The sequence below is a fragment of the Odontesthes bonariensis genome, chromosome 4 (assembly GCF_027942865.1).
Source record: "Odontesthes bonariensis isolate fOdoBon6 chromosome 4, fOdoBon6.hap1, whole genome shotgun sequence".
Classification (NCBI taxonomy): domain Eukaryota; kingdom Metazoa; phylum Chordata; class Actinopteri; order Atheriniformes; family Atherinopsidae; genus Odontesthes; species Odontesthes bonariensis.
In genome coordinates, this window is record NC_134509.1 from 32536929 (window position 1) to 32552899 (window position 15971).

Genomic DNA, 15971 nt, shown 5'->3' on the forward strand with positions numbered 1-15971 from the left:
CAGTTGCTCAGAGGGATTTGAAGAGAGCGGAAAGATGAGAGGATGAGCTGTGCAGAAGATGACAAAAGGGAGGAAGGAGATGGCAGAAGGACCCAAGGAAGAAAGACTCGAAGAAAGAAACAGAATGAAGTCTAAAGATGCACGTTTTTCGTGTTTTTGTTCGTCCATCGTCATCTATGTCCTTTTTACGTCGCACGCTCCAACCTCCGCCGTTACACGCCACCATCACCTTTTCCTACCAAGAAGCCAACTCCAAACAACCTTTTATTAACCTTATGTGAACTTAAGTTCACTTCATCAGAGAAGCAACGGACCAACTCTGACACTCGGAGGATTTGATCATCTAACCACAGCCCTCGGCACCATCGTTCCCGTTTCCCGGTGAAAAGAAGCAACTGAGAAGTCCGCTAAAGTCAGCCACCACAACCAGGAAGGCCCAGAGAGCGGAAGAGAAATCCCCTCGGACCCCGCGTGGCCGCTGCCGTGTTCCGAGCTGACTAAGCAGAACTTCAGCACAGTAAGACCGACCCGTTTTCACCTTAAAGTGGGTTTGATGGATGTCTCGAGGCTTTCACAGAATGATAAATTAATCCGAAATGTCAGTGTTTAGCGTCAAATAGTCAGCCAACCTGAACTATTTGAATACATCCAGTATCTCTCCATTCCCCATATTTTATTTTCCATTCACTAAGTGTTTTATATAATCACCCATATTCAATGCATCTCATGTTTGTTTAAAGGTTCATGTTTTGGTCATATCATTTTAATAAATAGTTCATATATCTATATATATGTTATAATCACAGATTGTGTCGTATGCTTTCTTTACGTAATGTCTGTCCAACCAAACGAGAACTTTCACGAAAGTAGCGAGATATGAGACTGATTATTAATTGATTATTAATTTAACATACCAGGATCGCAAGATTTTAACAGTTTTCCTCCCTGACTGTAACTTAAAACAAGTTAAAACAAAGGAAGGTGGTGCCCTAAATTCGAGGTTTAAGGTATTGAGACAGTGAATACGTCTTATCAATCCTTATATTTGATGCATATATAAATGCCCAATAACGCTACACTACTTAAGAGTAACAAGAAAGCCACCAAGCAAAGAAGACAGCGCCTAAAAGACAGTTGGAGTTTCATCATCTTAATATGTAGAGCTTTGATTTTGCTGCAGCTCCCGTGAATTAAGCTTGTTGTTCACCATGTTTCCACAAATAAGACAACCCAGACAACATTAGAAAACAGAAAATATACAAAAATGAGTTCAACAACAATCACACATTATGGTGTTTTATTAGACATATTAAACGGCTTGGCTTACAAATGACTGCATTTCTTAATCTAAAGAGAGGAGTCCTCATTTGGCATTTTATATCATAAGCAAAAATATGTTGTGGATGGAGAAAATGAACCTGACTGAATTGAATGAACTAGAAGCGCTGTTGTCCTTGTTGCTCGTATACATTTACATAAGCAAGAACTATAATATGAATCACACAATCTGAATTGTGTGGTAATGAATTAAAGGGAAAAAATAGAGGTCAAGCAGAAGCAAAGACAAGGTTACATTATCTGCATCTTTAAATCCACATTTTGTGATCTGTGATCACAGATAATCAAGCTACTGATTAAAAACTGTAACTTGAATATATTAGACTAAAGAAAGCTGCTTTTTTTCCAGTTTAAATTAACAATGAAAGGACAGCAAGCTTTTCAGGAATGTGTAAAAAGCTCACTCATGTACATCCAAAACAACATTAAAATCATACCTCTTAAAAATATTTTCCAAAGGTTAAATGGGATGATTTTCCAAGTGTAAAATTTGAATAATTAACAATTGTTGTTCATATGACCCTTCAAAATACAAATAACAAGAATTTGTAACAGATATATTGTTTTTCAAATAGCTATCACTTTTCTTCTTGGCTAAGTAGCTTAAACTAAATTAAAAACCATGAACAAGAAAGTGGAAACAGAGTCATCATGTGTTCAGTGTGCTGTCTTTCAAAGAGGTTAGCAATAAAGTTTTCAAGTATTCAAGGAGCAAAAATAAAACCAACATTGATGTTTTTAAAAAAAAAAAAAAAAAAAAAAAAAGGGAACAAAGAACATCTCAGAAAGCTGCATATTTCATCTTTTCTTATTACTAAATCAAAATTAAATAAAAAAATAAGAAACAATACTGATCATTCATGTTACCTTTTATAAGATTTTCTGTAAGAGCAAAAATCCGAAGACTGTTCTGACAAAAACACGTTCGTAACATCTGTTCCAACCAGGTCAATTATTCGGTGGGTGAAGGATTTTACAAACAAACTATTTCTTTACTTCATTTATGTCACTTCTATACTCATGTGTTGTGGTTGGAAGCCCTGAGAGATACTGCAACGATCGACCAGTTGTTGCCGTTTTAAACCCCAGAACCTCCTGCGGAAATAAGGGTCAGTAAAGAAGAAGAAAACTCTTTCCTTCCTCTTACTTGCCAAAGTACCGCTGAGAAGGCAAAGCTGTCACATGGGGTTGTGCGCTGTATGACAACAAAGCAGGAAAATCCTCATAAATACACTTAAAATCAATAATAACAAATTAAAGAAAAAACATCTAGTGGCACATTCAGAGTATTGAAAGCATAAAGTTGCCAGAACCTTACACTTCCAAATGGTTTTACTAGGTAGATTTTTGGCTTTTAGACACACATTTTACATTTAATCAGCAATTATTCAAAGCCAAATGTGCACTGCACAAAAAAAGCTCTTGTAATCTTCGTGATTTTAATATTATGTAAATTTAAAAAAAGAACAACAGCAAAACCAGGTGACACACAGCCCCCACACAGGACTTGCCTAAGCCAAAACTTAATTTTTCAGTAGCATTTGGTCCTAAACACATCAGACCATGTAAGTGAAGTTTAATTATTTTTTTAGTACGCTGTAGGTGTCCTTTTTGATACGTCTCACGTGGAGGCAACCTTTCCATGAACACGAAAGCGGTAAAGACACGTATATTCAATGTGGCCCCAGTTAGTGAGAACTCGCAGCTCCACAAATCGATAAACCTCGTCACTTGGGCTCTGCATGAGAGCAGTGGAAGCACAGGTGGAAGTAAAAGAGAGGAAAGACATGGGGGACAAGTGTTAAAACACATCACAGAAGTAGCTTCACACGTTTCATACAGAGTTAATATTTGGATTGATCTCTTTGAACTCACAGGGAGCTTAAATGTCTGCGTTGACTCCCCACTCTCATCGTAACTGAATGTCCCGAGCAGCGTTCCTTCCTCTGCGTCATTTTTCATCCCCTTAGACAAAAAGAAATAAACTATGTCAACACTGGGAGGCAGAAGAGAAAACCGTCTAAATCATATATATATATATAATTATGTGCTGCTATAACTACATGTAGTAGAAATGTAAAAAACAAAATATTTAGTAACAGCAGCACTCACATAGACTTCAAAGTCTTTGGGTGCGGAGTCGATGCGGCCTGTAGGCGAGTTGTGGCGCGGCAGGTGGTCCAGCGTCACATGAGTTATCGTGATAGGGTGTGACAGAGAGATGACAAGAATTCCTTGGACGCCATGGAACGCCCAACACTTTCCAGGGAGCAGCACTGGGTAACCCTGGAAGAGAAGAGACGGGGAGCTGCTAACATTCATGTTCTGAGCTGATTACCACTTCAAACCCTAAAAGGTAAAGCCATAAGGGCAGGATGAGAACATAAAGAGGTGGATGATCATCATACCTGGATAACAGTACGCGGGCTCTCAGATGGATACCAAAGAGGGAAACCAAAGAGGGTCATGCATGCTGAACGAATACGATATGTCTCTGAACACCTGGTACTGATCACGCTGGCACCTGCAAACAAACGGTCATGCGAGAGTTTCAGCACACACAACTTTGTTGACTCTGTTTAGATTTCCTACAAATATTCATCAACTACATTTAATCCTTAAATAGCAAGATTATGATAATCACCAGCAAATCTTATTTACAATGTTGATAAAAACCCAAATTTCAACGATAATATCAGTTTTATGTTAAAAAATACCAAACAGCGTTGATAAGATTTAACAGATGGGAAGCCACAGAAACATCTAACTTTTAACCCATCGTTTCCGACCTTGAGTCTCCAGGGCAAAGTCGGCCATTTTGTCCGCCACTGGACGTCTGCACTCTGCGCAGCTTCCTTGGTCTCCGAACCTGATGGCATCTTGTTCCTGATTCACAGTCACAAAAAGAGCATGGTGTAAGCACTATGCCAAAGTACATGCAAGTGAAACACATGCACATCTAACTGAAGAAACAAGACGTGGAAGGACAAACCTTTCTGCCAGGTGATTACATTTATGGTGACTGGTTATACTGTTTAAAGGTAGCCTTATAGACCAGTCGCAGTCTTAGTATCTATCTTGTTACCTTAATGCGGTCTGTGAGCCACTTCTCCATAGCCTGTTGGAGCTCTGGGGTGAGATGGTCCTGGACTGGGGCTGTGTTGGCATCAGGACAGGGGGCTGGAGGAGGCATTAGCTGAATGGACGACAACTCCTGGGACAGCTTCGAGAGAGATGGAGTTGCAATTAAACCACACGATGTGCACAAAAATGGTCATGCAGAAAGATAAGAGGGACAGGAGAAAGGATAAATGCCTTTGTTGTCACAGAAAGCAGAGCAGAAATGCCCCTAGTTGGGTAAATCTATATCAGATCTGTTACCTTGGCATTCTGGGCCTCCAGCGTTTGGATCTTGAGGATGAGACTGGCAGCAGCAGAGCGACTGTCTGTCTGGTAACCTGCTACCTGCCTGACCAGCCCAGCGACCTCCTGCTCCACATGACGCCGAACGTCTGAGTCCACTGCCTCAAGCTTGGCTGTCATAACCTGCACGTCCATCTGCTGACTCTCCTTCATCTGAGAGAAAAAGATGGCACTGAATCAGATATGTTGAGGAAAAGTGTAAGCAGTGATTTACAGGAGCACCATGCATGTACATCTTCACCTCTTCACATTTAAATCTCCCTTTAAATGACACTCACAGACATAACTTGGACCCATAGATGGAGACATTTCACTGATTCTAACATTAAGGTTACCACCAAAATACCAAACACAAACACAAACACACGATGCACAGTATAAATCCTTAGTTTAGATCCACAATGCTCACATTTTCAAGTTCATTCTGGCTGGTTGCCAATACAGGAATGTGCAAAGAGTTTATGAAATCTCTCCAGTAGTAGAACTAATATATAATCATACTTGTTCTTATCATGATGAGTCATTGGCAGATTCAGACATAAAATACAAAGCCTTTCAAAAGTGCAGATTCATCTGGCACTACAACAAAAATACATGCAAAATATGCCGTTTTTTACACAATTTCAAACAAAACAAACACTCAAACTCCCAAAGAAGGGAAAATTGGGGAGATTGTCTCACCCGCGAGAGAAGTTGTTCATTCTTCAATTGAAGCTCCACCTGCGATAAAAAAAAAAATGCAAAAATAAATACACGTTACAGACAGAAAACACCTTCATTTAGATCAGCAGGTGAGGCCCAGTCATTCAAACCCTTTCTTATCATTAGTCTGCAGCATGAACTGGTTTAATTCCACACTACAAGATTTTCTTACATTATTCCCTCATGTGCGAAGTTTTTCTTACCAGAAAATGCTGCATCTTTGCTTCTACAGCAGCAGACACAACAGCTGGATCCTGGATGGGAAAAAAAAGAGTATTTGTTGTAACAAAGTGCTTCTAGGTAACGTTTTGCTCATGTTTTAGACCCTACAATGGTGTTTTTTTTCCATTACATGCTGCGTACGGTATAATGCAGGAATGTTTTATACTGCAGACAGTAACTGCTCGATGTGGGCGGGATCGGCTGCTTTATCATCGCAGCGTGTGTGAAGCAGCGACGACACAGAGACGGGACATGCAACTTCACTGTGTGCGTGTTTACTGCATCACATTCATCACATTGAGCAAATTTTGTCCTGCATACAGCTTACATGCAACGGGACACACAAATGACTACCAAAAATTCAAATGAGACGTCATTTCTTGTATTGAACCATGCGATGTAAAACACCATTAAATACTATAAATGTGACTGTAGGCTTCCCAAGCTCTTTAAATTTCAATGGGAGGGGCCAAAGAGTTGGAAACCTGCTCAAATTAATCGTAAACAAAGTTTATGGACGCCAGAACTATTTCTCTGATTAACAGCCTCAAATGTAAGCTAAGAAAAAATGTTCCACGAGTTATTCTGCTGTTGAGGCAAGGAAGCATACAGTCACTGATCCATCTACACACACACACACACACACACACACACACACACACACACACACACACACACACACACACACACACACACACAAATCAAACGGCAACCAATTTAACCGGCACAGACACAGACACAAAACTGTAGCTGAGCCCTACCACCACAGGTGTGGGTATGGTGGCGGGTCGAGGAGGAGGAGGAGTCGCGGGGATAGCGGGCTGACTCGTGGGTTCGATCTGCGATGGGGTCTCTGTGAAAGTCATGCGGGAGACGAAGGAGGTGACCAAAGGAAAGAGCAACCAAATACCTGGAAAAAACAGGAGGGACAGTGCGTTTAGAAAAGCACTCAGAAACACACAAAGTAACACCGAGATAAGCTACAAAGTCACCACATTAGACAGAAAGCAGTGCTGCTTTGAAAGCCAAAAACATTTAGCGGCAGACCCTTAAAACCTCTTCTAATTCCCTGATAATGGTTAAATGTTCAGGAACTTAAGTCTAGCAGAGACAGCTCATTGCAAAAGAGTAAGGGCTACTTTTTAAAACATACAAACAAATGTGAGACAGATGAAGAAAAAAAAAAACTAAAACAATCAAGAAATAGTTTTTTTTTAAAGCATATTACAGCCAAATGCTCCAATTGTCCCAGGATGACGAAACATTTCCAAAATTTGTCTTGAACCATTCAAACCAGTCAACCAGACGACGCCAAAACTTTACTTACATAGAAGTACAATGAGGAAGAGGAGAACCAAACCACAAGTCTTCTTCATTCGACTGCTGAGGGAGGCATTAGCTGCAGGGAAGAGAAGAAAGGTTCATTTGCAGGGATTGGAATAAGCCAGAGCCAAATCACATGAAGCTTTTAAGGAAACACAAACGTAATGGTATGTGAGAGCAGCATATAGTGCACAAGCACATGCTGACTGTGGACAAGCAGGGAAAGAACAGTGAATTTACTCTCCAGGTCACGACTGGTTAGACGTGAACAAAAACAAATCTGAACACATGTTCAGATAAAATACCTAAAGCTGTCGTATGAAGCACTTTTGAATATACCGCAGCAGCCACCAATGAGCCCGAGTCTGCCCAAAACATAGAAAACAAATAGATTAATAATCCCTTTTAAAGCAAAGACACACACACACACACAAAAGCCAGTACTCACCAATAAGTCTAAAGAAGGCACTGCTGATTCTACTTTTGTATCCAGTGCTGGGAGCCCCACTTTTACTGCTGACTCTGCAGGTGCCGATGGCTGCAGGTAAAGGCCTCCTGTAATTGCACTCGGATGATGAGTACCCCGAGCTCTCCACGCCGCTTTGAGTCAGCTCCTTGTGGTTGGGTCTGAGGTGTAAACCTGTCGTACTGGAGCTGCAGAGCCCGGCGTGAAGACTCCTCTCTGGGGTTACTGAGGGGCATTGTGTGGGTGTCTGACTCCTGGACGATGTAGTTGTCAGGGCAGGCCGAGGAGTGACCACGGCTGGCACGTAAGGTACAGTCCTCATGGTGGGCTGGGTCTGAGTGCTCAAAGGAGACGGACTCGGACCTGTCAAGTAGGAGACAAACAATGAAAATTAAAAAGGTTTCAAAACCATGAATAAACACAAAATCTTGTTTTTTCAATAAGCTACTACAGTTTGGTCCTCTTTGTATGTGGGTTCACAAGAAGTGGGTGACATGTTTAAGAGGATCGGAGGAATAAACATACCAGCAACATAAAGCTGTGGTGCATTTTTGTCTGATTATGTCCAACTTTCCTCTAATCTTTTCAGTGAATTACTTGTTTGTTCTACTTCTTTAGGCTTCTGATCACAGCCAGCAAACATATAGAAAGAGTATTAAAGAGTAATATTTGGACATTTCATAACATAAAAAGTCCATTTGAATTAATATTTTGATTTAATCCCCAAGACAGACGCCACGGTTTCATTCATGCCTTTATTCCCTCATGACCCCTTATTTCTGCTCAGGGACTGGAGATTTTATAGTGTCTGGATGTGTCATACTGGCCTGGGGTGACAGGTGACTCGGGGGAACTAGCATTGCTGTTGGCTCTGCTGGAGCCTCGGGAGCCAGCCTTGCGGTTCCCTGCCTTCTTCTTGAAAACCCTGAAGAGAAAAAACGGGCATTAGAGAAAGTCAGTGACACTTGTGAATCAAGTTGGCAATCAGAGTTGTTGACCAGCATCCACGCTTCGTGCACACGCAGGGGGGCACACGCACACACATACTTACTTGACGGTGTTTTCTCGATACGATATAGTTGTCACGCTACTTGAGTCGGATTCTTCATCTGAGTTGTAGTAACCCCCAGACAGCAGGCGAGAACTCCTACGAGACATGACTAAAATCCACAAAGAGAAGAAGAATAATGCTTAACTGGATCAATATTATTTGACATTGTTCCTTAAAACACACATTGGCTCTGATGGATAAGAGGCGGTTAACTCCGCACGATGTAAGGAGATACACGTCAGGTTATTTATGCAGTGAAGTCCATTGTAGCATCATCTATAGAATCTTTTCATTTGTGTTTAAAACGTGAAACATGTATTCACGATGCGTCTTTTTCCTTCTCTTACTCAGGGAATTTAACAGAGTATCAACTTCATGTTGTTTTACACTGTTTTTTCTTGCAGTTACAGCTGAAAGGTGCACAGAAGCACAATGGTAGTCAACCTGAGAATCAATCGGCAAATGTACAATGTGCCTTTTATCCTCCATGTGACTCATTGTGTGCGTGCAACCAAAGCCCGCTTAGCATAACTGTTCAGCGTTCAGAAGGCCTGCAATCATACAACGGAAACCAGAAAGGCTTTCGGTGCTAATATCTGCACTTTTTTTACACAGATGTCTTTTATAGCCATGGAATGACAGGTAAAAATGTAACACTTACAGCAATCTCTTGTTAGTAATGCGATACAATATCCATAACAGCGTCTTCATATGTGTAGGATCTTGTGAAAAAATAAGAAGTCTTTGTTGTTTTCCCCCCCTTTTTTGGTTACATCAAATGAGTAATTTATATCCACACACCGCATGGATCCTCTTCCAAAGACTCAGCGGTCGCCCAGAATAGAAAACTAAACACTAGCAAAGAAGGGGCCCTTTTGTGTTTTTAATGGCCACAGTAGTTCCCCTTTCATGCATCGAAGGGAGGGTGAGGCAAGAGGAGCTAATCAGCCAGTTCTAATATGAAACTTTGCCTCCTGATGACACAAAATCCTACACACTGCTCCTTTAATCCTCAAGCATTTTGTGTAAAACTTTTCTTCAAAGCATAGTGACACGATCAGAGACTAGGGCGGCTATTTTTGTGATCATCTTCTCAGTATATCGGGCAAAGCAGGAGGCTACTATTAGAAAGCAAGAAACTGGTGAATCACTGGTGCAAATGAAAAAGAGTGTGGCTGTAGGAGCAGCACACATTAGTGGCTGCATGGTTGCAGCATGTCTTGCATGGGCAGTAATGTACAGTAAGGCAGGAGTAAATAGGTGGTAGACGCAGAGGGTGGTGCTGCTTATAAAGCTCTGTAGAAGTATTCGAGTTGTCACAGCGACAGAAATAGGAGAAGCATCAGAAATGGCAGCCATGTTGATGGTTACGGTATCTCTTGAAGTTGAAGTGGCTGTAATAGTTAACACACAGCAGCATTAAAATCAGTCCTACATGAAAGGAGAAGCAATGACAGCAGCAAATGCACCAGTGGGAGAAGTAAGTGGTTATTACATCAAGTACCAGCAGTGAGCCTGTTGTAGCAAATGCAGAAGGGGTACAAGTCATGATGTCAGTTAAGTCTGTAACAGATGCTCTTATAGTTAATCTTAGTCTCCTGTAATCCAACCAATTCACCCCGCTTCTCTAACAGAGATTGCATAGCATGAAAAAAACTAAAAATCCAACTGCAACACACAAAGACCCACGTGAAGAACAAACTCTGTTCCCATTGAGAGTAAACCACAGTAAAAAAAACAATACAGCAGAGCTAAAAAAAAAAAAAAAAGAGGAATGAACAAACAAATGCATACCTGAATAGACCCGGCATACTTAGAGGGAAGAAAAATCTTGTAAAGTATCACAAGAGTTGATCAATATAAGGAGCCAGAAGCCTGGTTTCAGCTGCTTTATCTTCGGGTCATGTTTGCTACAGAGAACCTACGAGGTTAACTTTCAGCAACACTGCCATCACAAAGATTACATAACAGGCATCTTAAGCTGTGCAGTTTCATTGGTCAAAGATGCGTCCTTACAGTGCAGATAAGTGGCGTAAACAGCTCACAAGATTTACTGCTCGCAGCGCCAACTCTCTGGAAAGTTCAACTCCCTCCCAAAAAGCTCTGAGCCCTTTCGGTGTTAGTGTCGTAAGATGCCCCTTTGTCCCATTTGAAAAATAAGATTAAGAACGTGTATTGAGTCATTTGACTTCATATCAAGTGTTTTTCCTGCACGCTGTCAGTGATAAGAACATGTGAACAGCTCGACAGACGCTGCTCTGTAGTCTCCCCTCTGAGATGACTGAGCTTCAGGTGTGGGAACAACAACTAAACTTTCCCTGAACATAACCCAGCGTTGTTACATTTCCTGACTCACTTCTGCATACCTTTAGCAAAGCTGCAACACAATCTGGCAATTTAGGTGAGATGTTAGAAAGTAACCAGACCCTGACAATTTTACATGTGGGTCTTAAATTCAGCGGGCGTTATTCAACTATGACACAACCGCATTTTTGATTCCACATTGTCAAGAGATCCCCCAACCTTAGGTTCTTTTTAACATAAATGAGACCTCTAACTTCTGACTGAGTAAGTTTTCTGATGAAAATAGACTTCCGGTTCTACCCTAGTCGAAGCTACAAATCAGCAAGAGTCCTGACGTCATTACTCGGGGCGAGTCTGCTGCAACTACTGCGTTTGACTGAAAAAGAGCGACAGAAGATGTCAGAAGGGGAAGCTGTGGCAGCGTCTCACCAGCAGACAGGAAGTTAGTGTGCAGGCCCACATGCACACAGAAACATTCCCTCCCACAGGTTAACCCTGTTAGATGTAATCACCATTTAACAGTTGGGACTTGCAAACTCATGATCAACTCAGATGTTTTGCATCTATGATCTTCTCTAGCTTCCAAGCTCAATCTAAACAAGGATGACTGCACACATCTTCTTTAATCTCGTCATCCTTCATTGATTCTGTGCATGCAAATGAATGCAGAGGGGCTGAAAAAAGAGAAAAGGGTGAAATCAAATGAACCAAACTGTGCGGATACTTCATCTTTGTCAGCAGGCAACAGAAGCAGCTTCGTGCATCACTCAGCCACGCGGCCGTTGGATAAACATTTTCCTGTGTTTACTGTAAATAACAACACAGTGTTACAATGAAGCTGTACCCTTTTTTTTCCCCCTTTCAACAGCATTTGCAAATGAGCCACATGTGAGATCTCACTGTCCAAGACACTTATGAAACCACAAAAGAGCACATCTCGATACTTGAAAGAATATTAAAAAAAAGTACAGCAAACAGGCCAGAAACGCTGCACTGAATGAGTTTGTCCATTCATCGGTGAATTTGAACCAGCGGGCTGTTTAAGTCATGGGATTTTGCATTTTCAATTTCCTTACTCGCCTCTAATAAGTATTGGTATCCTGAGAGATTTCAAACAGAGGCAATGGCCGAAGAGTAACAGTGGCATTATGGGAAGCTAATATCTATGGGTGTGGCTAACAAACTCTGGACAGTGAGATATGAAATTGTGCTATTTTTCTAACATATCTAAAAACATGACAACATTCTTATAATTACAACAAACAAACAGCAAAAAGGGTCACAAATATTTACATTACATAGCAACAACAGCCTGTTATCTGCCACAGAGGAAATAAATACCCCCCGTCACACTATGTGCATTTCCTCCTTCTTTGTCGAGGCTTTAGCTTAGAGAGCGGAGAAGGGAGCAGTTCGTACATCAGTTCTCTGAAATCCTCCCTTCCACTGTAAGTGGCACCTCAGTGCAGCCGAGCTCAGCACATTTGCCCCTCCTGAACATACCACCCCCCCTCCCTTTGCTTTTCTCACTGAAAAGCTGCAGAACTGCTTGATTGCATCTTACAAAATTACACCTGCATTTACCAATCGATGCTCTCAGTGCAGAAAACGTATGCAGTATTTGCTGTGGAATGGGCTGAAACACCACTGTAGGTGTTTCTTTTTCAAAAAGCTGTAGAATCCTCCATGCACACAGTTAAAGTACAGCAATGTCAGCAAAGATTGGAAACATCTCCTAATAGTTATAGACAGAGGCATCTGATTCAGGTTCTAGGGGATGGATTATGTGCAGAAAGACACAAAAGGCGCTGTTCACAATGCATTGAAGGCATGTGACAATGCAGCAGTACTTGCAAACCTGTGTATTTAAATGGATTTTGCCCTAATTAAGCACTGAATGTCAGGCATTGAAACTTCCCTGCACTTCCCTTCAATGGAAGCTGAAGGCTGCTTCAGTCAGCTATTGAACATCCCTTTTACAGGTAATGAGCTATCTTTTAAAAACAATGCAAGTGAATGTCTCTGAGAGTTAAAGTTGATTAAATTGGCATTTGCTCAGGGTTGGGCAGGGTGGGGTTGTTGTTACTGGTCCAATACTCCACTGACCACTGGCACTGACAGGACACACAAAAAGAAATCGCATGGGAGCCTGACATCAAAAGAGTGTAAGAGCCACAGCAGACAGGAACAAAAGCACTGGAGAGAAAAGAAGAGAAAGAAAGGAGGCAGAATAACCATAACAAAAGACTGATTGGGGAATAGAAGATTAAACAGGAAAGCTAGTGGGGACTTCTAGTGTGAAATCACAGGAAGAACTGATGGTATAAAGAACTGCTTAAGCAAGTTCGAGTTGCCAGAATGAGTAGAAATTGCAGAAAAGGGAAGAAAAACAGTTGCAATGAAGGGCCAATGAGAGGAAAAATATGAATAAAGTTGGGAGGGAGCAGCAGGGAATGGAATGCAGGGAATTGGTCTTATTCAAACCAAAACAGGCTGGCAAATGATTCGAGACTGTGACTAACATTAGGACAGTGTCAGTGAAATATGACTCAGACAAACAGCATGCGAGCCAACTGTGTGCGCTGGCATAAAAAAATGACTCCAAGCTCTTTGTAAAGTAGAGAGGGAAAACAGTAAGTAAAGTCATTTAGTTTCGAAGCTACCCTACAAGGTCTGTTTACGCCAATGTGAACCAGATGTCTGCTTTCTCTCACAGTCTTTCCCTTGATTTGTCTATTCCATTGATAGTTTGCTGTCTCCTGGTTTACAGCGAGGCTTACAGTTTAGGGCTGAGGAATATGAATGCGCCTGATATTTTAGAGTCAAATGTTGTCTCTTAGCTGTGTGAGAATGTCAGGCAAAGACCTTTGAGTCCTCGATCCCTGCTACAAACTGGGCTTTTTTTTGCCCCCAACAACACTCATATGTTAAACTGTCACAGACTTCTATGAGCCCTTTCTACAAATCAGCTGGATTACAGTGGCATGCGTTTTCAACTGTACACTTGTACAGTAGCTGTAAAAACAACAAACAGTGCTGCATTGTTCAAACACGGCCTGAGGAAACGGTAAGCCTCCAAGTTACCGATTTAAACCCGCCACGAACTTAACATGAAATATTAGCTTTCCAGCACAAACATTTTTATATTAAAAATGTCCACAGCTTACTTAAGTTGCAGATCTCTTTTGGAAAGATGCATGAAGCGCCTAAATGCTGCTTGGTGGTCTGTGCAGTTTCTCTTTTGTCAAATTACAAAGAAATCATCTTTTTTTCTCTGGCATCGCCAAACAGTTAGTTCTCTTTAATAACCTGATCTATCATTAATCACCTTGTCAATAAACATGAATAGATGATCAAAGAATGAGCCTCTGGCCACAGATACTTTTTTTTCTTTCTTGTTCCTGTGTCCGTCTGTGTTTCCTGATGGTATTTTTCTTCATTTCATACCTCACTCTCATTTGTTGGTATTTTTTTTTTTAATGTAAATCTATACAGTCTTCTTTATATCGCTATCAATGTTGGTCTTTCTTTGACTTTAGCCGGTCTTTTTGTGTCTCATTTTGTACAGTGTCATTTCTTTGATTAAGTTACAATATGCGGCTCGGTGATTTTATGTGCAATCTAAAAACAATAGCCAGCGTTAAACGGACAAACCCAAGTTTGTGTAAAAGTGTGAAGATTGTGGGTTTGCATCTCTCTGACGCCTCTGTTTGTCTTTGTTTTTTGTCCTTTTTTTAGGACATTTAGACTTAAAATAATTCTGGGATCCTGGACTTGGGTATATAATCATATATTTAATTAAACCTCTGCACTAGAACAGTATGAAGTAAATATGACGTATAAAACAATCATATTTAGGTAAAAAATTCTGCACACTGTCCGTAGATAGCAAGTTACAGTCTCAGAAGTTTCTCTAATAAAAAACGTGTTCAAAGTAGCCACTCTTATTCACCCAACGCTTAATGTTAATCCATACATGAACGAAGTAATATGTTTAACATACATGTATTCGAACAATAATAACTGTGCATGCTGTCAAAATAAGGAGTCAGAGTAGCTAAAAATACACCAGTCTGCATTATGACCGACAGTCCATCAACGCAGCAAGCAGTCAACAGACAAAAGCATCCCGAAGAGACGCAGAGTGATGCACGCCAACACATGTAAAAGTCTAAATTGTGTGTGACCACATTTTATATGAGTTAGATTAGTTTAGTCCATAACTTACCTCGTTATGTTGTGAAGTCAGTCGCAAAACAAAAGCGCTAACAACCAACTAACTATTCGGAAGGAAATGATGAATCCTCTCTTCAGTCCACAGTCACGAAGCTCCGTTTAAAACCTCATAAGAAAAGGTAAATTACCTTAAAGGTCATTTCTGATAATTTCCCAAAGATTCGGCGATAATTTGGATGGCATGGCTCTGAGCTGAAGCAGAGAAACAGACAGACTGGCGTTGGTAGTGACAGCTCGGAGGGTTCACCGCTACAAATGTGTGAGTCAAGCTAGCAGGATGACGCAGGAACTTCTGGTAAAGACTTTCAAAACAAAGCTCTCCATCGTGACTCAGCCACTGGACAAGATGTTTATTGTTATCATTATTATTGCCATTATTATCATTATCATTATTATTACTATATCATTATTATTATTAGTATAATTGTAGAAGTCATTGCACCAGTAGTGGGTTATTTTATTATAATGTGTATGGACATATAATAAGCTTATGAAATGTTCACTATTTTCTTGTTTGAAATGCTGAATATCAGGATTGGAATAAAATTTTCACGGGGAATTTGATAGTGAAGTCTCGCTTTTATTCATCTTTATTTATTTATTTATTGACTTACTCGGTACACGACCCCGCTGATGATGGTGTACATTTTTATACTGTTTCCGGTCTTGTTCCAAGAGTTTACGGCAGTGCACATCTGCCCATAACAAAACCCATGGCGCCCTTTAGTGGCAATAAATGTGCCTTACAGACAGATTTTTCCTCTGACTGCAATTCAGCCTTTCCGACACGCAGCGGAGCCATCTAGCTGTGGGTGACTGTGGAGAAAATGCCTTAGACAATGCCAGTGGTCCTCAAGTACTATTTAACTGCCCAATGACATTATTGCTACTACTGTAATATTCATA

At 40.8% G+C, this 15971-nt stretch overlaps 1 protein-coding gene across 2 annotated transcripts; it reads right to left on the bottom strand.

Moving 5' to 3' along the window:
- Positions 1 to 1280: 1280 nt before the first annotated feature.
- sun2 (Sad1 and UNC84 domain containing 2) lies at positions 1281 to 15317 on the bottom strand. Of its 2 annotated transcripts, none has more exons than XM_075463995.1 (16): positions 15058 to 15317; positions 8526 to 8634; positions 8302 to 8399; positions 7457 to 7837; positions 7314 to 7373; positions 7013 to 7084; positions 6447 to 6595; positions 5667 to 5717; positions 5443 to 5481; positions 4720 to 4914; positions 4424 to 4561; positions 4128 to 4224; positions 3747 to 3862; positions 3451 to 3624; positions 3214 to 3303; positions 1281 to 3076 (listed from the first exon to the last, which is right to left on the bottom strand). In XM_075463995.1, exons 2-16 carry the CDS (start codon positions 8630 to 8632, stop codon positions 2960 to 2962), a joined length of 1884 nt encoding a protein of 627 aa, XP_075320110.1. In that variant the 5' UTR covers positions 8633 to 8634; positions 15058 to 15317; the 3' UTR covers positions 1281 to 2959. The 2 variants fall into 2 exon arrangements, with proteins under 2 accessions (XP_075320110.1, XP_075320111.1); XM_075463996.1 differs by lacking the exon at positions 15058 to 15317 and adding an exon at positions 10320 to 11976.
- Between the last annotated feature and the right edge of the window lie 654 nt (positions 15318 to 15971).